Here is a 26,964-nt window from a genome sequence, read left to right as displayed (position 1 = left end):
TAAATGTTTATTCTTAACCCTAACAATTCCACTCTAGATATTTATCTTACTCAAATATTTGCACCCATTGGCAAAGTTGTATCTTCATTGCTTCATTATCTCTAATGTAGAAAATTAGGAAATATGTGACATATTTATAGTTAAGAGCCTGTTTATGAGCTACATGACGGTATGTGGCAGTTTAAAAGAATAAGGGAGGAGTAGGTAAGTACATATGTCAGTTATACTTTTGTGGTAGTCAGCCTCTAAAATAGCCTCTGATTATCCCACCTTCATATATCCACATCCCTGCAGATCGCTCCCACATCATATCACAGTTTGTCTTCGTGAAAATAGAATATGGCAAAAATGAAGGTACATCCCTTCCAATATTAGGTTGTAAAAGCATATGACTTCATCTTAGGCTCCCTGTCCTTTCTCTGTCTCTCTCATAATCCACTTTTCACAGAAGCCAAGTATCATTTTGTGAGGACACACAGGTGTTTCGAAAAAGCCAGTAGACATTTTGTAGGATATACAGGCAGCCTATGGAGAGGCCCACATGTGGAAGAGCTAAGGCTACCTAAGTGAGCAACCACCTGAATGAGCTTGGAATGGCATGCTCCAGCCCCAGTTGAAGCTTCAAATAATGGCAGCCCCCGCCAACAGCTTGACTGTGACCTCATGAGTACCCTGTGCCAGAACCATGAGGCTAAGCTGCTCTTGGATTCCTGACCCACAGAAACTGTGACATAATAAATATTTGTTAGCTTAAATTGGTAAGTTTTGCAATGACTTATTATGCAGTCATGGATAACTAATATAAGTAGTTCATTAGAAAAGTAAATGGTATCAAAGTATATAGATAATAATAAATCATGTGTATGTATTTTTCACATAACCCCCTGAAATTCATGACGTGATAATATGATGGGTGGGATTTATGCCATTTGTCTTTCTGTATTAAATCTTTTTACAATTAGCTTCATTTCACAGCTTTATTGATATGTAATTGACGTACAATAAAATGTACATATGTTGATGTTCTATCTCCTAGTACCTGCAAGTGTGAGCTTATTTAGAAATTAGACTTCTGGCTGGGCGCGGTGGCTCAAGCCTGTAATACCAGCACTTTGGGAGGCTGAGACGGGCGGATCACAAGGTCAGGAGATCAAGACCACCCTGGCTAACACGGTGAAACCCCGTCTCTACTAAAAAACACAAAAAACTAACCAGGCGAGGTGGCGGGCACCTGTAGTCCCAGCTACTGGGAAGGCTGAGGCAGGAGAATGGCATAAACCCGGGAGGCGGAGCTTGCAGTGAGCTGAGATCTGGCCACTGCAGTCCAGCCTGGGTGACAGAGAGAGACTCTGTCTCAAAAAAAAAAAAGAAAAAAAAAAAGAAAAAGAAATTAGACTTCTGCTTTCTACATAGTTAGTTAAGATTAGGTCATACCGGAGTAGAGTGGGCCCCTATCTAATATGACTTGTGTCCTAATTTAAAAAGTGAAACGTGGATAGAAAGACATATAGACAAAGAGAAAACCATGAGAAGTTAGAGCTCTACTGCCATATGCTAAGGAACTACCAGAACCTAGGAAAGTGGCCTGGAATAGATCTTTCCCTAGTGCCTTCACCCTACTGACACCTTGATCTTGGACTTTTGGCCTCCAAAACTGTGAGACAATACATTTCTGTTTTTTAAGCCACCCAGTTTTTGGTACTTTGTTATGGCAGCTCCAGAAAACTAATACATTGGGTTAAATAAAATACATTATTAAAATTAATTTTAAGGCCGAGCGCAGTGGCTCACGCCTGTAATCCCAGCACTTTGGGAGGCTGAGGCGGGTGGATCACAAGGTCAGGAGATCGAGACCATCCTGGCTAACACGGTGAAACTCCGTCTCTACTAAAAATACAAAAAATTAGCCGGGCGCGGAGGCGGGCGCCTGTGGTCCCAGCTACTCAGGAAGCTGAGGCAGGAGAATGGCGTCGGCCCAGGAGGTGGAGCTTGAAGTGAGCCGAGATCGCACCACTGCACTCCAGCCTGGGCGACAGATCGAGACTCCGTCTCAAAAAAAAAAAAAAAAAAATTAATTTTAAAAATGCAAAATTGAATTTCTTATATTTCCGTTGGTATATTTTAGAGGTATATTCTAGAGGTATATTTAGCAATAAATTTATCCTGTCAGATTTAACAGGAAGTGATTTCTTCTTCAAGTGCTTTATGTGGGGATGCCTATCTACTTCATATGCCCAATTAATATAGAAAGTCAATCTATAATCAGCAAACAGCAACTGATATTGCCTTTGGTATTTACCTAGACACCTCTTCCACTGATCTGTAATCCAACTCTCAAACTCTCAGGTCTTCTTGATAATGTATTTGGAAAAAGTATCTGTCTTTGACATCTGATACTCTCTCCTGAACACAATTCTTTGTTTGAACTTAAAATCCATGCATCTTCAGCCATAGAGATTTAAAAAATATTTGTAGAAAGCTATGATTTTTAAAATTTATTTAAAATTTTTTTCATGGATATTTTTGCTATCAACATACCAACAGCCATCCATCATCCATCACCCTATAGAATCATATCAATTGGGCTGACCTGCTTGATTTTGATACTAGGGATGGACAACTAAACACAAGCTATATTGTTCAGAAAGCAGTCAATCAATGGGAATGTAAACCTTGTTCTATGAGCCATGGTGAGCATTTTAGTACCAGTTGCTTTGAAAGTTTTCTAGGCAAATATCATCTTGACTGTATTCAATGGTGTTAAACTTCAGGGACAAATTGTTGACTTATAATATAAGTTGATGAAGATTCTGTGTGTTCTTTGAAGTTCTGGCCTGCAGTAACTTTCTCATCCTATCTTCTAATGAAACAATATAGAAAACTAAACTTTGGGGGAACATTTACCCCCAAAAATCACTTTAGAGAAACTGATATTAGATAGATAAGCTGATATTACATAGAAAAATCAGTAATTATAATAAAGTCGGATGCTCAACAAATGTGTTGTCTTCCTGTGCCCATTTACCCAATGCAGTAAAAATAAGTGTAATGAATCCATTAGAATTTCTACCTTAGAGAAACTTTCATTCTGGAGATCTTACTCTTGAATTATGGAAAAACTAACAACAGAGACAATTAGATACATGACGTGATAAAATATGTCTTGAGTAGGCAGTGCAGATAACAGAATGGAGACGATGAGTTATTATAGTGGCACAGGAGAGGTCTGCCTTGGGTCAACTCACAATTCTTGTCTGAGCTGTGGTTTCCTCATTTGTAAAATTGAAGGGGTTGGATTTCAATGTTCTATTCCTGTGATTTATAAATAAACCTTCTGCCCTTAAATTCTGATGTCAGCAGCTGGCATTAGCTGTCATCAGATGTCATCCTCCACATTTTTCTCTTTCTTTCCTTTTTGTTTTTTGGCAATGCATAAATCTATTGTAAAATTTATCATAAGTTCAAAAGTTTGAAACAAGATGCAGCACTTCAGTACTCTTGCATCCAGGGAGAATAGGAATGTTCTAGTGCTTATTTAGGTAATGTTAACTTGAACCCCTAGGAGCCAAACTATATCAGAAACAATTATGGTAAGGGATAACAGTAGCTGTTAAGAGGGATTGTGGTAACACTAAACTAACAATTGAAGTTACATTAATGAAATAATAAAAAAATAGATTACAAAGAAAGTTGGGATGAAGAGATTTTAAGAGGGTGTTGAGCACCCTGTTGTACATGTGAAAGTGACCAGGTTACAGCAAAATAAAGGAATTTTGTATGCAAACCTCTACCTACAAAAAACCTGGGGGCAAGGGCAAAGGCATTCAAGCTTGGAACTCTCAGAAGCCTGAGGGTTCTAGGATTTCTAACTTTCAAGAGAAATGATGAAACTCTGACCATATGGGGAAGGAGTGCAATACTTCTAAGAAGGGTTCGGAGGGATTTCACACATGAGTTTTCAGATATCTTCAGCCCCATCAAGGGTATAAGAGAAGCTCTGTCCAATACATAGATCACATAAATCACCTATATAGTTTAACACTTTCTAGTAGCCACATTAAAAAGAGTAAAAAGAACCAAGATAGTAATTTTATTAATATTTTATGTAACCAATATATTCAAAATATCATTTAACATGTAATTAGTATAAAATATTAATGAGATATCTAATATTCATTTCTTCAAACTAAGTTTTCAAAAGCCACTCTGTATTTTATGCTTATAGCACGTTTCAGTTTGGACTAACCACATTTTAATAGCCATATGTGGCTGATGACTCCCATCATATTGGACAGCAAAGGTCTAGAGGAAGACAATGTATAGAATTACTAATTCCCCAAAGAGGTCAAGATTGATCCCTGTTCCCTGAGACCAAGACCTTAGATTACCCAGGACTTCTACCCTAACCCACTTTATCAGGGTCAAGAAAGGCCATATATTTGGAGTAATGAGTGGCTTCTCTAGGCAACCTCAACTCCACCAGCTGGGGTCAGTACACTCAGAATGAACTCAGGACTTACAACCAGTCTCTTGTTAACAGGCATCAAGAGAGAGCCCCAGATTACCACTGTCCTCTACATGCCAGCACTCATAGCTTCACTGGCATTGCTCATCTTGAATATATCATGATATCCTTTATCCATGTTTATGCCAGTCAACACAAGAAGCATTATTCTCCCAGGTCATCTCCTGCATTCAAATCTGCATAAGACTGCCACTGTCTGACTGCAGTAGCATAAAAGACCCCAAACAAAAATGCCCAGCTGAGCCTAGTCAACCCACAGAAGGAGCATAAGAGATAATAAGAAATTGGTTGTTTTAAGCCATTAGCTTTTGGGGTGGTTTTTTATGGTGCGATAAACAACTGAGACATTTAGGTTAAAAATCTTGGACTCATCTCCTTCCCATATCTAGTCTATCAGGAAATTCTGGTGGTTTTATCTTCATTTTATTTATTTTTTGTTATTTTTTATTTTTTTGAGACAGAGTCTTGCTCTGTTACCCAGGATGGAGTGCAGGGGTGCGATCATAGCTCACTGCAGACTTGACACCCCAGGCTCAAGCAATCCTCCGACCTCAGTCTCCTGAGTAGCTGGGACTATAGGCGTAGTCCCACCATGGGTGGCTAATTCTTTTGATATTTTATAGAGACGAGGTCTTGCTATGTTGCCCAGGCTGGTCTCAAACTCCTGGGCTCAAGTGATGCTCACACCTTGGCTTTCCAAAGTGCTGGGATTACAGGTGTGAGCCACTGTGTCTGATTGTTCTGTCTTAAAACATACATGGAATGTAGACTTCCTGCTACCTGTATACTACTAGCCTCCATCTTTTCATGCCTGGCTTGTTGCAACAGTGTCCTACTTGTCTCACTGCTTCTGCCCTTGCCCTGCTACAATCTTTTCTCAAGACAGCAATCAGAATGGTCCTTCAAAAACATTTCAGATCATGTCACTCCTATGCTCAAAATCTCCCCAAAGTTCCCCATTTCATTTGTGTCACAGTGAACAATCTCATGCTTATGAGGTCTTGTGTGATCTGGTCTCTCATTTCCTCTCTGACCTCATTTCCTGCCGCTCCCTCCCTCCCTCAGTTCCACTCCAAACAACTCCTGGAACATTCCAGGCATAAAGCAGTTTCAGTTCCTCACCTGATTGTTCCATCTGCCAGAAATGTTCTTTCAGTAGATAGCTGTGAGCTCAGTTCCCTTCATCTTTCAAATCTTTGCTCAACTGTCACCTTCTTACCCTACTTAAAATTGCAATCCACTTCCGCTTCTAATTCCCTTTCCCTGCTCTTTTTTCTCCCATACTTTGTATCATTTCATATAATATTATATTATATAGTTATTTAATATGTTTATTATTTACTTTATGTCTCTCTCCAATAGAATGGAAGCTCTCTGAAAGCAGGGATTTTTGTCTGTTTTATTTACGAATGTATCTGAGGCATCTAGAACAGTTTACTACCTGGTAAGTACCCAATAGATACTAGCTGAATGAGTGAAAATCTGTTGTCTCGGTGCTCTGAGGCTGTTTCCTAGGCAATTCTCACAGTTATACCTGAGGACACCCCTCTGAAGCTCTGTTTGCACTTCGTCATTCTAATGGGTCAGAGGCATATCTAATCACAGGAAAAATAACAATGTCCAATATAATAGTGAAAGAAGATATTCTTTTCTAATGGCAGTTGTGCTCAGACACATTTCAACTCTCCTTCCTCAGGGAGAGTTTCTATATATGAACTTCTTCCAGAGATAGGGGAAGACTTTGTATCTTTGTTTTTGTGGGCCATACTGTTTCTATTCCTGATCTTGTTCACAGGTTATCATAATCCTTAAATTCTTGTAGATCTTTTGCACTAAGTTTGAAATCCTCTTCAACACCACAGGAATGCTGCTCCTGAGATCTGGATGCTGAATAGAATTTCTATAAGTTCTGGAAAATGTGTTGGGGTAGGTGGTTAGGAAATCTTACAGCAGGATTGCTAAAAATCCAAGCCTGGTAGAATTTCCTCCTACAAAGGAACTGCTACAGTTCTGTCCACCAACCTGAAATAACAGGACAAGTCACCAGGAGATGTGTGTACACAAGGGCCCTGAATCTTCTTGGAGTGCCTATCATACATTTAAATATTAAATCCAAGTACATATTTCTTCTCTCAAGAACTATTCCTTTACAAAGTCTGTCTATAAAACCTACAAAAACAACTAATCTTCTTAGGTTCTTTATAAATTCTATTGCCTGCCCTTCTCAATATCAAAAACAGACAAACAAAAAAACAAAAATAAAACCTTGGGCCCTCTTACTATATGATACGAGTCATGGTACTCTGGTAGGTCACATTTACACACACACATATGCACAGAGATACATATACAAACATACAGGTACATACACATATGTACACATACACACACATGCACACACACACACACACATTTTCTCTAGAAAAATATACCCTTTCCTAATTTTCCCTAGAAGGGGAAAATTATCCATCTTTTGGCTTTTGATATGTCATTTAAATTTTTGGTAGGTTCCCTTTTATATTTCTTCCTCCAAAATGCCTTTTTCTTCTATTCTTGTAGTCTGAATTCCAATTTTGGTTCGGTCTCTGCTTGCAGTGTGGTAAGACTATGATGCACTCTCAGCACATTTTGAGTAGTAACAAGCCAAAAACCAGGGGTCATGTCCAGGTTCAGATCCTCATGTGGGAGAGGTAAAATGTTAATATATAGAGGCAAAAGTGGAGTGAAGGGGAAGGCAAAGGCTGGAGCTAAAATTCTGGAAGAAGCATACCTTACTTAATGCTGCTGACTGCTCAGAAGTCCTAGCACGTTTAATTTGCCAGAACTTCTTAATATCAAATTTCTCTTGTGTCTTAAATCCTGGTTCTCTTGAATTCTTTGTTGTGTAGTAATGAATAGTTTTCTATCTTCTTTAGTATTAAAAAATAGCTTTTCTGATCTTCTGAGAAACTAAAACAGTATTATTTCTAATTTTAGATTTCCCCTCACTTCTCAAGGCCTCAAACACAATATCCTCTAATGACATTGTCTTTGGGGTGACCCAAAATTATCATTTATTTCTTACTTATGAGCAGAGAGTTTGCAGCTTTTACTTGCCTTGTCTCTTTTAATGCCTACAGCCACCCCCTAGGAGCAGAGGAGGAAGTGTGTATCAAGTACCATGTTTCCACAGTTTGCCATTTATTTCCACTTACGCTGATTACACGTTGTGTTTACTTTTCCTTATTCCACAGCATCTCTTTAGCTCTACTTCAATGGTAAATCTCTCTAACGTGCCTGTCTTTCTCCCTCAATGGGATTCAATCTGAAAAGTAACTTAACAAACGCCTAACTGTAGACTCCCTCCCCCTTGAGGGCAAACTAGAACCCCACTGAGGAAGGAACTCCTACAAACAAAAAAGCAGGAGTAGCGCTTCTTGAGCTGGCTTGACATTATTGATTCTGTGTGGGTGCCAACATCCCTATCATCTCAAAGAGGAGATTTTGTTAATGAAACAACATGAAGAAGTGAACTGTCTTTTGAGAACATAAGCCAGAGATAGATGCCCTGAGAATGTGAGTGCTACGGCATTGGGTAGGTGAAAGGAGATGCCTACTTCCACACTGAAACAGAACACTGCACCTCATGCTTTGCTGTGCCGTGGGAGTGGGTGGTTGACTTAGAGGCTTTGATTCAGACCCACATCACAATTTCTCTCTAGAATCTTCTTCTTTAATAACTGCTGACCCTGCCATAATAGGTCTCTGGGGGATATGCCAATTCTCTTTCAATGTTCTGGCCAAAGAGTGGACAAAAATCCCTTCCCTTGATTTCCCAAGACTTGGGACTCTCAGGAGATTTTACCAAAGGACAAGGAAAAACAAATAAATTTTAAAAATTATAAAAAAATATAAAATCCATTGCAGAGGGTACAATAGTTACTTAGGAATGAAGAATACAAAGTGTTATGAAAAGTCTGAAGAACTGACAAATATTTGTGGTTGGTTTCTAGGAAATTTCTCCTTGCTGAGAATAGCTTTATCTGGCTACCCCAAAAGTTTAACTCCCTTCCACAGAGTTAGTTCCCAGGAGTCACTCAGGATGTGGTCTTGGGGATTGGGCAGAATATATTGCTATAAAGTCTGAGAAAAGTTTTAGGAAAAGTGCTGGGCTCAGTGGCTCATGCCTGTAATCCCAGCTCTTAAGGAGTCAGAGGTGGGAGGATAGTTTAAGTCCAGGAGTTCAAGATCTGCCTGGGCAATATAGTGAGACTTCATTCTCAAAAAAAAAAAAAAATTTTAGGAAAAGTTTAAACATATTTGTATTTTTTAAAGACTACCTTAGATACAAAATCATTGTCCTGAAATTTTACAGTTGGACTGTGATGGGGGTATACTGTATCTCATGGGTAAGCAGAGTATAGAACAATTTGTTTCTCCTTCCTTTGCCACCTGCATATGTGAGGATAATATTCTTTTGTCTCTGTAGTAATGAAGTGTGCATTTAATTTTCAGCGTGTGGGTATTCCCCTAGGAATCTCTCCAGTCCTAGCCATGATCACAAGGTTTGAATCTACCATAACCAGCACCCTCTCAGACCCATGTACCCTGTCACATTCTTCGTAAGATACTCTCCACAGAATATGTCTGTGGCTCTGCTGGCACCTCCCTGGGGGGTCTTTACTAGCTTACTCCCAACTTGCCACTCCATGGAGCATATGTTGCTATACTTCCCACCCTGGACTGCATCCTGTATGCCTTGACTCTCAGGAGGTCCAGACTAGGGGCATGATGACTAGCAGCCACTATGGAGAGCAAGATTCCCACTGCACCAACAGTGGCTCTCCATCTGCTCTGGGAAACATGCTTCCTTAGGGACTGGGTATGACCACCCTTTTCAGGTAAAATACCACCCACTAAATACAGGGGTATCACACTGTCTTCTCACAGGCCCATCCATAAAAGAGTAGCATAAAGATAGTAATTAAATTATTTAACATTTTCTGATATTTTTGTTAGTTATTATTCTAAGTACTTTATACAATTAATTTACCTGACATTATTTAACTTTCAAAACAACTCTATAAGGCAGTTGCTGTTTAATTTTATTAAATTTATAAAAATAATACATTTTATTTATTTAATAAAATCCCCCATTTTATTTACTTTTTAATTAATTTTATAGAGATGACATTTCACTCTGTTGTCCAGGATGGTCTTGAACTGTCTCCATTATCTTCTAATCTTGACTTTTTTCCTTATATGCTACAATACTGCAATGAATATTCTTGTTGATATTTTTTTCACAGCTAAGTGTTTCTATTGGATGTATTTTTTGAAGTGGAATTTTCAGGTGATAAGGCTTACAAATTTCAAATGTTTAATAGATAGTGCCTAAATCCCCTTCAAAAATGTTTGCCAATTTATAACCCTATTATTTGTGTTCCATTTTTGAAATATATAAATATGTGTGCAAATCAACTGCTCTGCATGGGCAGTTCCTTACAATTTCCGTAATGGAAAACATAGAGGAAAAACCACTTACAGTTTCAGGGGGAGAAAAGGTTCCCGTTTCAAGAAAAGGAAATTTCAGTAGGAGAAAATATTGTGAAAAACAAGGTAATTTTCTACTTTAAGTTTCTGTCCTATGGGTATAAAAAATAGCTGGACATTATCTTCTTCCCAGGCTCTGGTCTCCTCTTCTCCAGCAGGCTGTATTGCTGGTCATTTTTGGCTCCTGTTGGGAGCAAACTGCTCTTATGCCTTTGGATAAGATTTTGACCAGGAGTTATCTTAAAGAATACTCTAAGGAGGGGTATACCAGCCAGCACAATGGTAACCCCTCCCCGGGGTTTTCACAAGGACAGAAGGTGGTGTGTAATAGACTTATCCGTAAAGCAGACGCAACTCCTAACTGGAGTTGTTCCTGATTGGTTAGCAGAAACAGAATTGAGGACTGATGACAGCTGCACAAGAAGATGAAACCATTTCCTTCCTCTTTTCTAAGCTTATCTCTTAAACCCGACTGGACGTTGGCACAGTGCTGGGATGACTATGGAGACCCAAATGTCTCAGAATGTATGTCCCGGCAACCTGTGGCTGCTTCAACCATTGACAGTTTTGCTGCTGCTGGGTGAGTGAGGGTCATTCTGAAAGAGTGCAATTTCAGACACTCCTACTGCCTGGACTCTAGGCACCAGTGTGGTAAAGAGCAGGCCTGGGCCCTGGAAGCAGGGGACAGATTGAAAGAGGAGACAGGACCCTGATTTCTTAAGTGTTCCAGTGTTTTTTTGGTTTTTTTTGTTTTTTTTTGAGACGGAGTCTCGCTCTGTCACCCAGGCTGGAGTACAGTGGCCGGATCTCAGCTCACTGCAAGCTCCGCCTCCCGGGTTTACGGCATTCTCCTGCCTCAGCCTCCCGAGTAGCTGGGACTACAGGCGCCCGCCACCACGCCCGGCTAATTTTTTGTATTTTTAGTAGAGACGGGGTTTCACCGTGTTAGCCCGGATGGTCTTGATCTCCTGACCTCGTGATCCGCCCGTCTCGGCCTCCCAAAGTGCTGGGATTACAGGCTTGAGCCACCGCGCCCGGCCTCCAGTGGTTTTTAAGGTCAGAACTTAGAGGTAGTTACGTAGTCCCTGGAAAATCCATTCTGCACCAAACATTCATGTGTACTTTGTAGTCATGAGGAGGAACAGGGAATGAGATAAGGGGGACATATGAAGTGAATACTCTTATAAAAGATAAACTGGAAAAAAGATCTTGAGATAGGTGCTGGAGAAGGAAGAGCCCAAGCTCACCTCCCCTGCCCCTTTCACATACGCAGCTAAATTTGAAGCCATCTTCTCCTGCTAGAGGTTGATCCACTCTCTTCTCTTTTACAGCTTCTGCAGACAGTCAAACTGGTGAGTATGCCCTTTGCTTCTTTGTATTGACAGTATTATATCCTCATAATATGATGCTGTGTTTGCTATGGGGGATATGTCTGTTCCACTGAAAATCAAGCTTGGGTTCAGCATGGGCAGTTCCCCCATTTTAGTGGGGTCTGGGATTTGCTTCTTAGATCCACTGAAGACCCAAGGGAATGAGGCTGCTGCAAGTACAGATCTTGAACTGCATCTACAATAGGACTCTTTGGTACCTGACCTCCCTTGGGAGCTCCTTTGGCATCCACAGTCCCTTCAGGGTTATTTATTCACACTCCTTTCCACTCTCTGCCTCTCAGCAGCTCCCCCAAAGGCTGTGCTGAAACTCGAGCCCCCGTGGATCAACGTGCTCCGGGAGGACTCTGTGACTCTGACGTGCGGGGGCGCTCACAGCCCTGACAGCGACTCCACTCAGTGGTTCCACAATGGGAATCTCATCCCCACCCACACGCAGCCCAGCTACAGGTTCAAGGCCAACAACAATGATAGCGGGGAGTACAGGTGCCAGACTGGCCGGACCAGCCTCAGCGACCCTGTTCATCTGACTGTGCTTTCTGGTCAGTGGAGGAAGGCCCTGGGGTGGACCTGGGAGGGCCAGGATGGATTAAATCTGTTTACAGGCAGAGGTTTGCAGGAAAGAGTAGGGGTGGCCTGCTTACTGGGAAGCACTATTGTGAGTTGCTCATTCATTCCCCATTTCACCCACCCCCTTTGCTTAGCATGTGTGGTGGGGGAAGGGGGAATTTCTAATAATTTTCACAGCATGTGTTAGGTTGTTTTTGCCTCAGTCTTGATTGAGCAAGGGGGTTACAAGGCCACAAACAGCTGAGTGTGAGAGAAGCAGAAGGAAATCCCTACTTCAAAAAAACTACCTTCCTCCTGAGGCAGTGTGGTAAAGCAGAGAGGTTGGAGGAAATAGACCTCTGAAGGCTCTAAGGCGGCAGGCTGCCAGACAGCTGTGAGGACGTGGGAGTGCAGAATTCTGTCTGGAAGATGAGGTCAGAAGTGAGGGGAGAGTGAAGGGTAGATCAAGCAGAGGCTGATAGGCTGTTGCAACTATTTTGACTTTTATTCCTGAGTGAGTTGAGATGGCTTTAATTAAAGGAGTCACATCATCTGATTTTGGTTTACGTAAACATCTGACAGTGTTCAGTTTAATAGAGTCTGTAGAGAAAATGCTTTTAGATAGTATTTTTTTTTTTTTCTCCCAAGTAGCTGGGACTCCAGGTGCACACCACCATGCCAAGCGACTTATTTTTATTTCTTTTTATAGAGACAGGGTCTCACTATGTTGCCCAGGCTGGTCTTCAGCTCCTGGTCTCAAGTGATCTTCCCTCCTCAGCCTGTCAAAGTGTTGGGATTATAGCGTGAGCCCCCACGCCTGGCTTAGATACTGTTTCTACCTGCTTCCAATGTCTGAAAATATAAGCACATTTCTACTGTTGTTTACTTGAGCTGCACTCTTGGTGCATAAACCCTGGAGATGGTCGCAGGTAAACATTCAGTGTTTTAGATTCTCCTGTTCAACACTGAGATGGTGATTTGTTTTTGTGGTCCTTTAAGGCTGCTGCTGTACCAGAGAGATCCTGGCGGTGGAGTTGCTTTCTCTTGATGGTGCTCTACTGAAGGGAAATAAATAAATACTGAGTTGACCTCAAAAGCTACCCAATGACATCATAGCTCCCCTCTGTATTGGCTTCCCAGAGACAGCTGATAGTACTTCTGACTCTTCTTATGAAAATGTAAAAAATATAGATAATACAAATTGAGGGCTGGGCGTGGTGGCTCCACCTGTAATCCCAGCACTCTGGGAGGCTGAGGCAGGAGGATCACCTGAGGTCGGGAGTTCGAGACCAGCCTGACCAACATGGAAAAATCCCGTTTCTACTAAAAATACAGGCCGGGCACAGTGGCTCAAGCCTGTAATCCCAGCACTTTGAGAGGCCGAGATGGGCAGATCACGAGGTCAGGAGATCGAGACCATCCTGGCTAACATGGTGAAACCCCGTCTCTACTAAAAAATACAAAAAAGCTAGCCGGGCGAGGCGGCGGGCGCCTGTAGTCCCAGCTAGTCGGGAGGCTGAGGCAGGAGAATGGTGTAAACCCGGGAGTTGGAGCTTGCGGTGAGCCGAGATCCGGCCACTACACTCCAGCCTGGGCGACAGAGCCAGACTCCGTCTCAAAAAAAAAAAAAAACAATTAGCCAGGCGTGGTGGCGCATGCCTGTAATCCCAGCTACTCGGGAGGCTGAGGCAGGAGAATCGCTTGAACCTGGGAGGTGGAGGTTGCAGTGAGCCAAGATCATACCACTGCACTCCAGCCTCAGCAACAAGAGTGAAACTCTGTCTCAAAAAAAAAAAAAAAAATTGAGATCTGAACAGTTGTTAGAGAGAAACTACCTAGTCCCACCCATCCATTGTACAAAGAAATGAAGCTGATTAGACCCAAGAACTCAGCAGTGAATGGCACAGCCACAATCCCAATCCTGACTTTAGTTTCTGTTTCATGCCATCTCATTAATGGTACTTGGCCTTTCATATACAGAATCCTTTTTTTTTGGCCAGGCACAATGGCTCACACCTGTAATCCCAGCACTTTGGGAGGCTGAGGCGGGTGGATCACTTGAAGTCGGGAGTTTGAGACCACCCTGGCCAACATGGAGAAACCCCATCTCTACTAAAAATACAAAATTAGCCGGGCGTGATGGCACATGGCTGTAATCCAGCTACTCAGGAGGCTGAGGCAGGAGAATCACTTGAACTTGGGAGGTGGAGTTTGCAGTGAGCCAAGATCGCGCCATTCCACTCCAGCCTGGGCAATAACAGCGAAACTCCGTTTCAAAAACAAAAAAGAAAACTGTTAAAATTGAATAAATATAAATAAAACAATAAATATAAATAAACTATATTTATTCCTATGATAGGGCAATTTGATTTTCTTCTTTATTAAGTTTGTTGAAACTTTGTTAATAGATTTGTCCTCCGAGGTAGCTGAATTTTGGAATCTGATTACTCTGCCATCAATGAAGGGAAGGAATTGTTGGGAGTGAGGATGTTTGTAGGCAAAAAGGAAAAAGTGATTTTAAGTTTAAAAATTTTCTTGAATGCCCCTTTTATTCAGAGTCACAACTGAATACTGAATTCACTTGTGTGAATTCAAAAGTCATACCTTTTTCTTTCTTATGTGGATGGAAGATTTCACGCAGGGTATAGTATGGTCTGAATGTTTCTGTGCCCCTAAAATTCATATGATATGAATTAATCAAATAGCAACCCCCAGAGTGATGGTATTAGGAGGTGAGGTCTTTGGGTAGGTGATTGGGTCATGAGGGCAGAGCCCTTATAAAAGGGGGCCAAGGGAGCTCAAAGGCCTCTTTCGCCACGTGAGGACACAGCAAGAAGCCTCAGTTCTGTGAACCAAGAAATAGGCTCTTACCAAAGAAGCTGCAAGCACCTTGGTCTTGGACTTCCCAGCCTCCAGAACAGGGAGAAATAAATTTCTGTTGTTTATAAACCACCCATTTGATATAGCAGCCAGAACAGACTGACAGGGTGGATGAGGCATGATTAAGGCTCTATTTTTTTTTTTTTTGAGACAGAGTCTTGTTCTGTCACCCAGGCTAGAGTGCAGTGGCGCCATCTTGGCTCACTGCAAGCTCCACCTCCCGGGTTCATGCCATTCTCTTGCCTCAGCCTCCCAAGTACCTGGGACTACAGGCACCCACCACCATGCTTGGCTAATTTTTTATATTTTCAGTAGAGACAGGGTTTCACCATGTTAGTCAGGATGGTCTCAATCTCCTGACCTCGTGATCCACCTGCCTCGGCCTCCCAAAGTGCTGGGATTACAGGCGTGAGCCACCGCACCCGGCTCTGTTTTTTTTTTTTAAACCAGCAACAGCATGTGGAAAAAAGGGGGAAAAATGCTCTACTTCATTGCTAATACAGCTCATGGCTGCCCACCCTCACTTCCCAAAGCTTGTACAAAATTTACCATTAAATTAGTAATCCCCAGACCACACAAACTGATGGCTTCAGGCCCTGTCGAGTAGCCTCTACAGTTACTGAAATGCACTCATTTCTCTACTCAAACATAGTATTTTAAATTCCTCAGAATTGTTTTAAATATCTGTTCTGCATCTTTGAAACTTCTGAAAACTTCTGTTTTTTAGAAGTCCCATAGATATATAATCCCATATATTGCCTATAAGAGAATGCTCATATCTGTCATGAAGCTCTTCATTTCTCTCTGACAGACATCGTTTCAAGTTCTGTGAGTAATGTACCTCTGAAAATGAGCTGAAAAACTCTTGGAATCTAGTCTTACAACTTTTCTTATCATATTTGTGTCTTTCAGAGTGGCTGGCGCTTCAGACCACTCACCTGGAGTTCCGGGAGGGAGAAACCATCATGCTGAGGTGCCACAGCTGGAAGGACAAGCCTCTGATCAAGGTCACATTCTTCCAGAATGGAAAATCCAAGAAATTTTCCCATATGAATCCCAACTTCTCCATCCCACAAGCAAACCATAGTCACAGTGGTGATTACCACTGCACAGGAAACATAGGCTACACGCCATACTCATCCAAACCTGTGACCATCACTGTCCAAGGTATGGGGAATCTGCCAAGATGTAGGGAGGGGAGAAGAGGGGATGGACAAGCGCTAAGGTCACATGGGCCTACACGGAGGTCTGGGAAAGGCCACAGCAGCAAAATTGGGCACTGGAGCAAAGAGGAGTGGTGTGGAGGCCTGGCTAAGTATTGGCCAATGAGCAGGAGTAGGGGCCAGAACTTGGAGCCCTCACCTCCCAGGTAATAGGTAGTCAGGCTCTTGTTCCACTTTGAAATGCAGGCCCCAGACTGAAGAGGGCAGCGAAGCAGAGCTTCCTCATTGGTGCAGAGGTTCCCCAAGCTCCTGGGCATTCCTAAGAGCTGAAGTTTGCCTCGTTTCTTCTCATGGCTCATGTTATAGCCATTCACTCCAGAAAGCCTGGCATGTCATAGTCTGTTCAAGGCTGTGCTCCGTAGAGTAATGATGTCTCCAGCTATGCAAGGCTTTGGGCCCGCCCTCCCTACTGCCCGCAAGGGCTAAGGGGATTCCTTCCCTCTGCTCCTGCCTGCTCGCCAATGTGCCTTTATTAGTTTGGTGGAGAAACCTGGATAGGCAGGAGGCATAAGTCCAGCCACAGAAACCCTGTGCAGGTGAGGCTGGGGGATGTAGTGAGTCTTGCATTGGTGAGTGACTCAGACACAGAAGAGCTTTGGGTGACAAGCACTAGGACATAGCACTGGAGGAGGAGGGAGGTGGGACAGGGAGAATACAAAAGTTGTCATTCAAATAGTATCCCCATCCTGTCCTAAGGTCTGTCTTCCCTAGTGCCCAGCGTGGGCAGCTCTTCACCGATGGGGATCATTGTGGCTGTGGTCACTGGGATTGCTGTAGCGGCCATTGTTGCTGCTGTAGTGGCCTTGATCTACTGCAGGAAAAAGCGGATTTCAGGTTTGTAGCTCCTCCCAGTCCCTTTTGTTATCAGTTTCCACTTGGTCCAGGCCCTAACCTCAGACATTGCCAGAATCCCTCTCTTAGGGCTAGATACGCATTCAGATCTAGGCCCACATTTTATTTATTAGTTCATTTATTAGTTCATCCTCAGCAAGAGCACTAATAGGACTCACCTCACAGGGTTGCCATGGGGATGAAAGAGGCTGACGCTCTTACACCAGTGCCTGTCAGGCAGTAACAGCACACAAGCAGGGCTGTTGCCATTCTGGAGGAGGTGGTGTGTGAGGGCAGCGCTTAGCTAGGGAAGGAGGGCTCTCCAGGCACCGGGCCAAGGCAGGGATTGAAGCTGGGTGGGGCTCATATGGGTGTGGAAGGAGGACTAGAGAGGGTGCGACAAGCCGCTGAGAAAGAGAAATAATCCCACTAACACCTCACAAAGCACTTTGCAATTGGTTCATAAGCAGGACCTCAGTTACTGATGATAATACAGAAAAACAGAGAGAGACTGAGACACAGAGGTGTTTAAAAGGCAGAGCAGGCCGGGCGCGGTGGCTCAAGCCTGTAATCCCAGCACTTTGGGAGGCCGAGACGGGCGGATCACGAGGTCAGGAGATCGAGACCATCCTGGCTAATACGGTGAAACTCCGTCTCTACTAAAAATACAAAAAACTAGCCGGGCGAGGTGGCGGGCGCCTGTGGTCCCAGCTACTCGGGAGGCTGAGGCAGGAGAATGGCGGGAACCCGGGAGGCGGAGCTTGCAGTGAGCTGAGGTCCGGCCACTGCACTCCAGCAAGGGGGACAGAGCGAGACTCCGTCTCAAAAAAAAAAAAAAAAAAAAAAAAAAAAAAAAGGCAGAGCAAGTCTCAGATACCATGGAGTGGCCTTTCTGACACTCCTGGGCGTCCCCATGGGTGAGCTGAGCTCTGCCTCTGGACCAGCCCTTTTCCAGGCGGGAGCAGCCCCTGAGCAGGGGAGCTGGGGGTGGGAGGACGGAAAGCATCTGCCAGAGGGAAGGCCTGAGCTGGTTCCATCCAATCCTGGCCCTGGTCCTTGGTCCTGAGGACTCAGGCCCCACCCCCTAATCCTACTAACCTCCTGTGTGCCCCTCCCAGCCCTCCCAGGAAACCCTGAGTGCAGGGAAATGGGAGAGACCCTCCCTGAGAAACCAGGTGAGTACAGGGTTGTCTCAGGGATTCAGTGATGGCTCACCAGGGCTGCCCGCTGGACCGGAGCCAGCCAGAAGGGGCTTGTGCGAGTTCAGCTGGGAGCCAGGGAGGGAGCATCGGTGAGGGGATGGCCGGGGCTCAAATCGCTTGGTCAGCTCTGAGTCTAATTTCTGGGCCTAAAGAGGACCTCTCTGGAGATGAGAAGAGAAACACCAGTCCCAGATAGAGAGGGCTGTGTTCAAATTTCTAGGACCAGGAATCTGGTGATATTTCCAGAGCAGGAAATCAGAGATACTTTGGTCTTTCCGTGGAGCTTTGGCGGAGCTGGCAAAGGATAGGGCTAGGGGCTGTAAGACAGGCCAATCGGATGTGGGAGGCAGGAGTCTAGGGGAAAAGAGGAGGAGGCCTGGAAACCCCTTGATTTGCTGAGGAATCTGTCTCTGTGGAGGGATGGGGTGGAGTGGCCAGGCTCAGCTGTCTGTGGAATGCTAAGAGGAGGTTTGGGCTTGAGAAAATTCCTGGGGACTAGGGGCACTAGTGGGCTCTACTCTGTGGGCAAAGCTTGGTTCCAATGCCCATGCACTCAAGGTTGATTGAATTTTGGCCTGCTTCTGCCCCCATCACACAGTGGAGCCTTGAGCCAGTCAGTCTCCCTGATGGGGTTCAGTCTGCTCACTGAGGAAATGAGTGGGTGACTGGGGTGACCTCTCAGGCCTTCTAGGTCTGACATTCTGAGAGCCAGGGGCCACTCAAACCCTGGCCTAGGTGGGAGTATGTAAAGGAACTTCCAGGAGGATGCCAGGCAACTTCCAGACTGTAGGTAAAGTCAGAGCACAAAGGCAACCAGGGCTTTCTCTGGGGGCTTCCATGACAGTAGGAACAGGCAGGAAAAAGAGGCTGTCAAAGACCCCAACTCAGATGGCTGGAGTATGATTCAGAGCAGAGCCAACAGATTTGAGAGCTTGAGCAAAATATCACTCGTCCCGCTGTGCTTGCAGCAAGGTTGCATGTCCGCTGGCCGGGCTCGGTGGGGACAGGGGCCTATGTTCACACCAGGGCCAAAGCAGATCTGGAAAAAACAAAGTCCGAGCAACTGGATTATCCGTCTTGTTGTGTGGTTCTGTCTACACTGGCATAAGCACATTTCACAGGGCATTTTTGCAGCCAGGCGTTGGTGCTGCATAAACAGGTTTTTAAAAATCCTTTCCCAAAAGGCAGAGCTGGGTTGCTGGAATTGTTGGGGAATGTATTAGATGGGTAATTCAGAATGTGGTTTGCTGCAGTAAAGACTCTCTGTGTTCAGGGGGTAAGAGACTAGATACATTGTGTCAGACCCCTCCTAACTTCCTGAGAAATGCTGCTCTGCAGATACTGAGGCTGCTTTTCACACTGGGAAAGTCAGTTTATGACAAACACATGAGGCAATTAGGTGTGTTTTGGACACTAACCAGAGAAAGTGCTTCCCTCTCTCCCTCCCTCTCCCTTTCTCCCTCCCTGCCTCTCTTTTTCTCTCTCTTGTTACTTTCTCACTCTGTCTTCCTTTTTAATGCCATGGAGTACTTACTATATTCTTCAAAGTTCCAACAAAGATGCACGACATTTGGACAATGTGGAAATGGCCCTCAGCCTTCTCTCCCTGATGTGGTCAGCAAAAACCTGGACTTTACTTCACTCTGATGCTGAACACCCCTCCTGTACCTCTTCTCCAATATCTCAGATCCCCAAGCTGTCTGGTTTGCTTCTAGGAAAGCTCAGCAATTCCCTGAAAAGAGTGTGGCCCAAGTGACTGCTTCCCTCCACCAGTGTGTCCCGTGGGGAAGGCTGTGGCTGGGTGACCCCAAGGGTGGGAACATGAGGCCATATTTACTTAGTCCTTGGCCTTACAGGACTGTGTCAAGGGGTCAGCAGTCCTTGCCTTGAGTCTGGTTATGATTTTGCAGCCTCAGCATCAGCAAGGGCAAGCCCTTTTCAACAGCAGTGCCCTGGCTAATCTTTTTCTTTTTCCCCACAGCCAATTCCACTGATCCTGTGAAGGCTGCCCGAAATGAGGTGAGTAGTCCCAGTCATCTCCTTTTCCTCCTCCCCCATCCCTCCTCCCCTGTTTCCTCTCTTTTTACCTTTGTTAATGCAAAATTAAAATAGAGACTGGGCCTGAAAACTCCTGAGCAAACAAAGCCACCCAGGCCTTAGAAATAGCCTTATCATTGCTTAAACTGCAAACATAAGTGAAACTCAAGTTGGGTTGTAACTAAAAATAGGTAATACTTAACTTGGATCATTTCTGGTAAATGTTTATGTTAGACAGAAATAAGATTTAACTCTAGCCAATTGTAAGCAGCCAACTAACATAATTATGTGACTAAGAACACTTCAGTAAGTTACCTCACCCAAAAGACAATTACGTAACTGCAAACCTATCAAGTTTCTGTATTTTACTTCCACATTCTCCCAGTTAATACTTGTCTCTGACTTTCTGTCATTAAAACACTAGACCTCTTTTGGTTTGTGTCACCCAATTCATGAATTACTTCTTACTCAAATGAACTCTCTAAAATTTTATTGTGCCTTAGATTTTTCTTTAACAGTTTGGCGTCAGAAGTAGGATATAAAGTAGACTCTCCTCCAGATATCCCTAAGAGCAATGGGTAACCAGGCATAGGTACCCATTGAGCCCACTGTGTTCACTGGTTTCTTACTGCATTTGTGAGTCACTAGGTAAGTCCCTCTCAGATATCAGGCTTGCAACTGTGTCCTGAGCTCTCTGAGTTTATTTCAGTAATTTTATTTCTCATTTGATTCAGCGGTTAATCTGGGTGTTTGTCAAGTTCATCTGTTTTCAACAGGAACTACACTAGGTCTAGTATAGTGTACTAGTTTCCAGACAAGGTCTGCTTTCTGGATTGGGATCTAGAGGTCAAATTGGGTATTTGACAGATTGGACTAGGTGTTTAACAGAAACTGAACTGGGGGTTCAACTGGAGTCCTCAGATAGGTAAATTTCAGAAGGACAAGATATTATGGCTTTGTCAGAATGCACAGAGTCTGGGACTCCTCCATCCGAAACACAGTGATTTTTATGTTCAGATAATATGGGCCCAGAACCTGTGACTTTCTAGAGAAATAGGTGTGCCTTACCACAGATGACTTAAAATTGCAATGGTCACAGTGAGGATGTTTAAATCTAGAAAAAATTGTTCATTTAAGGGATGTACTGGGAAAAAATGAGATCCCAAATGTCTCAGAAACAATGATAAACATTTTTGATTGGTATATAAAGGTTTCTAAAAGAATGATTTTAAAAATAGTCTCTCAGTAAATCTCTACAATGTGCTAATAAGAAATTATTCTTTGCTTACTTTTTCCATCTGAACCTACTCAATGCTAACCTCCTTAAAAAATTAGATCCTCAAATGAACCAGGAGCATCTACAACAACTAAATTTAACTCTTATTATTGCACACGTGAACTATTATAAAAGCAACCACTAAGGCTAAAAAGAATAAAAACTAATTGGAACTAGGCCAGATAAACTAGATGTCTCCTTAGTCAGTCATTTACAATTTAATCCACAGTCTCATTAAGATTGACTCCTAATAATAGGTGAAAATGCCCCAAAATTCCTTATTGGAGAAAGCTTAATACCCTTTCTCTGGGCCTTCGAGGTGTGTAAATGTTTTTAAAACACAAGCTTCAGCGAAATGACTCATCAAAAAGAAAAAAAAAGGAGGAACTTTTTAGAAACAAACTGGCAAAAGAAAAATCTTTATAGTCCTCTCCAAAAATATCAATAAAAAGTGTCAGCCATCTGAACAGCTAACTTTAACTCCCAGAAGCTGGATCCAACTAATTAGTTTTATATTATTGTACCTGGCACATGGCTAAAGTTTCAGAACAAAAGCCATGAATTTCTGTTTGCATCTTGCTGTATGTTTATGTATATCTACACATATGTATGCTATTTGTACATACTATTATTCTACCTCCAGAAGGTATTTATTAGAAACAGTATTAAAGGAACTCAATTAGCCTAGAGAAAAATAAGCACTTGTATAAATTACATATTTTCTCAGAAAAAAAGAACTTTGCCAAAATGCTTTTCAACTTCATCTTACCTGAGTAATCTTTAATAAATAAGAATATTGGTATTAATGAAAGTGAATATTCCACCTAGTTTTACCCAAATAAGCTCATGTTGTCTCCTACAAAATTTGTAAAAGAAATACCTTGAGATGACACGTAGTTGGTTTTGTTTAATGTTATGTTTGCCACTTTAACTATATTAAATGAAATGACAGGTATTCATTAAATATCTACACCATTTCCAGATAAGACAAACTACTAAAACAAAAATAAAAAAGTGTTCCACTTACCTTTTTCTCTCTACCTGATTGTTTCAGAATTTGGAAACTCTTATTAAGTATTTTCATTTTCAATCTGGGTATTTGCATAGGTTCAATAAGAATCTATTCTCCTTGTAACAGGACATAATTGGGCAAGTCCTTGGCTTGGCTTCTTAGCCTAGAGAGGCTTTTAAAGGTCTAATCTGAGATTTCTCAATTACTAGATAGTTTTTAAAAACTAAAGTTGACTGATACAAAGTCAGTAAAGTGCCTTGGATATCACCAAAGCTCTGGCTAAAATATATTTTAAAATTACTATTTTTATTATACCTATATAAATAATCAGGTCAAATTTAGTGAAACTAGATTTATTTTTGCAAAAAAGTTAACTTTGATTTTTGGTAAAAATGGAAAATAAAAATATTTTTCTCCAGAATAAAAAAGATTATATTTTAGTAGAAAACTATGGTGCATCCATTGTCAAATTCTAGGCCTGTTCATTTTCTTTGAAGTTTTACTATCTCCCTATAAACTGGATTGACTCCTGATATTTTGTTTTTTAGTGCCATTAAAAACTAAAACTGCCTTTTTCCAAAGCTCTACAAACTGAAACTGGTGACTTTAAGCTTCAGAAAATTCACTACAACAGAGCATTTATGCCTTATTAATACCAATCTTAATGCCTGCTGCTATGTGAGTCACTCAGAGAGTTTACCAGAATATTTAATGAAATAACCAGAGACATTCAAATTGCAAACCAGTAAAGCACATCACATTGCAACTGCCATCTTCAGTCTACCATTTAAACTTGCCTCAAATTCACATCTAGAAATTGTTTCACCTAGCTGCCCTCTAAACTCAAAAACTTAAGATCATAATTTGCTCCAAATATTAACTGTTTTTTAAATAGAATAATACCCTAAATTCCTTTCAAGCAATACAATCTAAAATGAGTAAGTTAGCCTCAATAGCACCCCAAAATAGAAGTTCTTGATATCTTAATGCTTAACAAGGAAGAGCTTGTGTTCCTACTGATGTCAAAAGAAATGCTTGAAGATCTCAGTTGGCTTTATGGTGATTCTAGAACTGGGCAACACTTGCCTCCTTAAATTAGAATAAGGTTTCCAATGAGTTACAGCAGAGGAGATTGACTTCATAGACAGAGAATGGTCTGAAGAAAGAAACAGAATTTAAAGTGGATTGGCTATTTTAAAGCTGGTTAAAGTTGCAAAAGACAGAATAGGGAAACAATAATAAATAACTGGTTGGTTAACATCAGGTTACTTTTTTGTAAGGATGCCAATTGAAACTGGCCTGTTTGCGAAATTAGGTTTTTAGGTTATTACATTATTATCTCTCTCTCCTGATTTTTCCAAAGGCCAGATAACAATGTAGTTTCTGTTTGGCGACTTGAAACTTTATCATGGGTGATTCCATTTTGATTTTTAGTCTGTTCTGTTTGGGCCTAGTGCAGGAGCTTAGTGCAAAACAATAGCCTCCTAAAATTTAAAAGACTTTAAAGAACAAATGTGAGTTTTTCATCAGATAATATTTATTTGTATTCATTAATTTATTCGATTGGTTAAGTCTTGGCTCCCGAGAATCTTTGCTCAGAGGAATTTTTCAATCCTTGGCTATTATTCTCCTTATAGTTATTGTATTTACCTCCCCGGTGTATTGAATTATCCTACGGGTTTTAAATGCTTTCCTGCAGCCACTTGGACGTCAAACGATTGCCCTCAGAAAGAGACAACTTGAAGAAACCAACAATGACTATGAAACAGCCGACGGCGGCTACATGACTCTGAACCCCAGGGCACCTACTGATGATGATAGAAACATCTACATGACTCTTTCTCCCAACGACTATGACAACAGTAATAACTAAGAGTAAAGTTATGCCATGTGGTCACACTCTCAGCTTGCTGAGTGGATGACGAAAAGAGGGGAATTGTTAAAGGAAAATTTAAATGGAGACTGGAAAAATTCCTGAGCAAACAAAACCACCTGGCCCTTAGAAATAGCTTTAACTTTGCTTAAACTAGAAACATAAGCAAAACTTCACTGGGGTCACACTACAAGCATAAGCAAAACTTAACTTGGATCATTTCTGGTAAATGCTTATGTTAGAAATAAGACAACCCCAGCCAATCATAAGCAGCCTACTAACATATAACTATCTGTCTAGGGACTTTCTAACAAGATACTCACCCCCAAAAACAATTATGTAATTGAAAACCAATCAAATGTCTTTATTTTGCTTCCACATTTCCCCAATAAATACTTGCCTGTGACATTTTGCCACTGGAACACTAAACTTCATGAATTGCTTCTTACTCAAATAACTTTTTTTTTTTTTTTTTTTTTTTGAGACGGAGTCTCGCTTTGTCGCCCAGGCTGGAGTGCAGTGGCCGGATCTCAGCTCACTGCAAGCTCCGCCTCCCGGGTTTACGCCATTCTCCTGCCTCAGCCTCCCGAGTAGCTGGGACTACAGGCGCCCACCACCTCGCCGGCTAGTTTTTTGTATTTTTAGTAGAGACGGGGTTTCACCATATTAGCCAGGATGGTCTCGATCTCCTGACCTCGTGATCCGCCCGTCTCGGCCTCCCAAAGTGCTGGGATTACAGGCTTGAGCCACCGCGCCCGGCCTCAAATAACTTTTTAAAAGTATATTGTGCCTCAGATTTTTCCTTTAACATCTTTTTTTTTCTTTCTTTCTTTTTGGAGACAGAGTCTCAATCTGTTACCCAGGCTGGAGTGCAGTGGTGCTATCTTGGCTCACTGCAAACCCGCCTCCCAGGTTTAAGCGATTCTCATGCCTCAGCCTCCCAGTAGCTGGGATTACAGGCATGTGCCATCACGCCCAGCTAATTTTTGTATTTTGTATTTTTATTTTTTTTAGTAGAGACGGGGTTTTGCCATGTTGGCCAGGCTGGTCTGGAACTTCTGGCCTCAAGTGATCTGCCCGCCTCGGCCTCCCAAAGTGCTGGGATGGCCAGTTTCAGCCACCATGCCTGGCCTCTTTAACATCGTCTTTCCTATGCCCTTTCTGTGGATCCCTACTGCTGGTTTCTGCCTTCTTCATTGCTGAGAGTAAAACCACCTATTCACTGCTTTTGCAGTCGGAAGCTCCAGAAAAACAAACAGCCCAATTACCAGCACCACATTAGGTCTCTATTGTTTTGCCTTGGGATTTGAGAAGAGAATTAGAGAGGCGAGGATCTGGTATTTCCTGGACTAAATTCCCCTTGAGGAAGACGAAGGGATGCTGCAGTTCCAAAAGAGAAGGACTCTTCCAGAGTCACTACCTGAGTCTCGAAGCTCCCTGTCCTGAAAGCCACAGACAATATGGTCCCAAATGACTGACTGCACCTTCTGTGCCTCAGCCCTTCTTGACATCAAGAATCTTCTGTTCCACATCCACACAGCCAATACAATTAATCAAACCACTGTTATTAACAGATGTAGCAACATGAGAAATGCTTATGTTACAGGTTACATGAGAACAATCATGTAAGTCTATATGATTTCAGAAATGTTAAAATAGACTAACCTCTAACAACAAATTAAAAGTGATTGTTTCAAGGTGATGCCATTATTGATGACCTATTTTATTTTTCTATAATGATCATATATTACTTTTGTAATAAAACATTATAACCAAAACATTCTGTTTACCTTTTCAGGGCTCTATTGATTGGGGTGTAGACTGAACTATCTGGGGTCTGTTTCTTTTTGGTGATGAAAATCTTGAGAAGGTAGTAATGGATAAGATGTGGAGGAGAGGAGAGATGGGGATTTGGAGTGTAGGGTGAGTGCCCCTCTTCTTAAAACGGAATACTCTTCTAATGAACTTGTATTCTTGTTTCCATGTCTTCTTCCCTTCCCTTCTATGGCAAATAAAACACTTTGTTTTGGAAGACAAGTTCTCAGAAAGGCAAACTTCAGATGAGTCGTCAGTGGAGATTGCTGACTTCCTGCACTGCTATTTTCCCAATGTAGTTACCAGAAAGATGTGACCTTCTCAGAGAAGCCATTCTAGGCAGATTAGAAACATGACCAACAGTCTCCTTGATGGTTTGGTGGGTGCCCTTAAAGAGCCTTCCATTTTCCTGGGACACAGCATCACTGTGCAAAATTTTTTTTGCATTTGAAAAGTAGCAGCTGCTTGTGTTGGATAGTTTATATCGATTTCTAAGGAGGCTATGGAGCTTCCACCTACCCTTTAGCTTCCAGACTCTATGTATTAGTCCGTTCTCAGGCTGCTGTGAAGAAATAACCTGAGACTGGGTAATTTATAAAGAAAAGAGGGTTAATTGACTCACAGTTCCTCATCCCTGGGGAGGCCTCAGGAAACTTACAATCACGGCAGAAGGCAAAGGAGAAGCAGGCACCTTCTTTACATGGTAGCAGGACGGAGTGAGTTCAAGCAGGGAAGGTGCCAGACGCTTATAAAACCATAAGCTCTCGTGCGACTCACTCACTATTATGAGAACAGCATGGGGGAAACTGCCCCCATGATCC

General features: G+C 42.4%; 1 protein-coding gene across 10 annotated transcripts; it reads left to right on the top strand.

Annotated features, from left to right (window-relative positions):
- Positions 1-10,443: 10,443 nt before the first annotated feature.
- On the top strand, positions 10,444-26,106 carry FCGR2A (Fc gamma receptor IIa). 10 transcript variants are annotated; one of them, XM_077997060.1, is made up of 8 exons: positions 10,461-10,637; positions 11,389-11,409; positions 11,730-11,987; positions 15,787-16,041; positions 16,809-16,931; positions 18,047-18,103; positions 20,112-20,149; positions 24,155-26,106. In XM_077997060.1, the coding sequence occupies exons 1-8, from the start codon at positions 10,553-10,555 to the stop codon at positions 24,326-24,328; spliced, it is 1,011 nt and encodes a 336-aa protein (XP_077853186.1). In that variant the 5' UTR covers positions 10,461-10,552; the 3' UTR covers positions 24,329-26,106.
- The last annotated feature ends 858 nt before the right edge of the window (positions 26,107-26,964 follow it).

The sequence above is a fragment of the Macaca mulatta genome, chromosome 1, assembly GCF_049350105.2.
Source record: "Macaca mulatta isolate MMU2019108-1 chromosome 1, T2T-MMU8v2.0, whole genome shotgun sequence".
NCBI lineage: Eukaryota > Metazoa > Chordata > Mammalia > Primates > Cercopithecidae > Macaca > Macaca mulatta.
This window is presented reverse-complemented; position numbering and strand designations above follow the sequence as displayed.

What these genes read in the sequence shown, in the direction of transcription:
- FCGR2A (XM_077997060.1), top strand. Translation starts at nt 10,553, where the DNA reads ATGACTATGGAGACCCAAATGTCTCAGAATGTATGTCCCGGCAACCTG. An exon ending in TTCTGCAGACAGTCAAACTG is followed by an intron (nt 11,410 to 11,729) that starts GTGAGTATGCCC and finishes TCTGCCTCTCAG; the next exon opens with CAGCTCCCCCAAAGGCTGTG. An exon ending in TGTGACCATCACTGTCCAAG is followed by an intron (nt 16,042 to 16,808) that starts GTATGGGGAATC and finishes TGTCTTCCCTAG; the next exon opens with TGCCCAGCGTGGGCAGCTCT.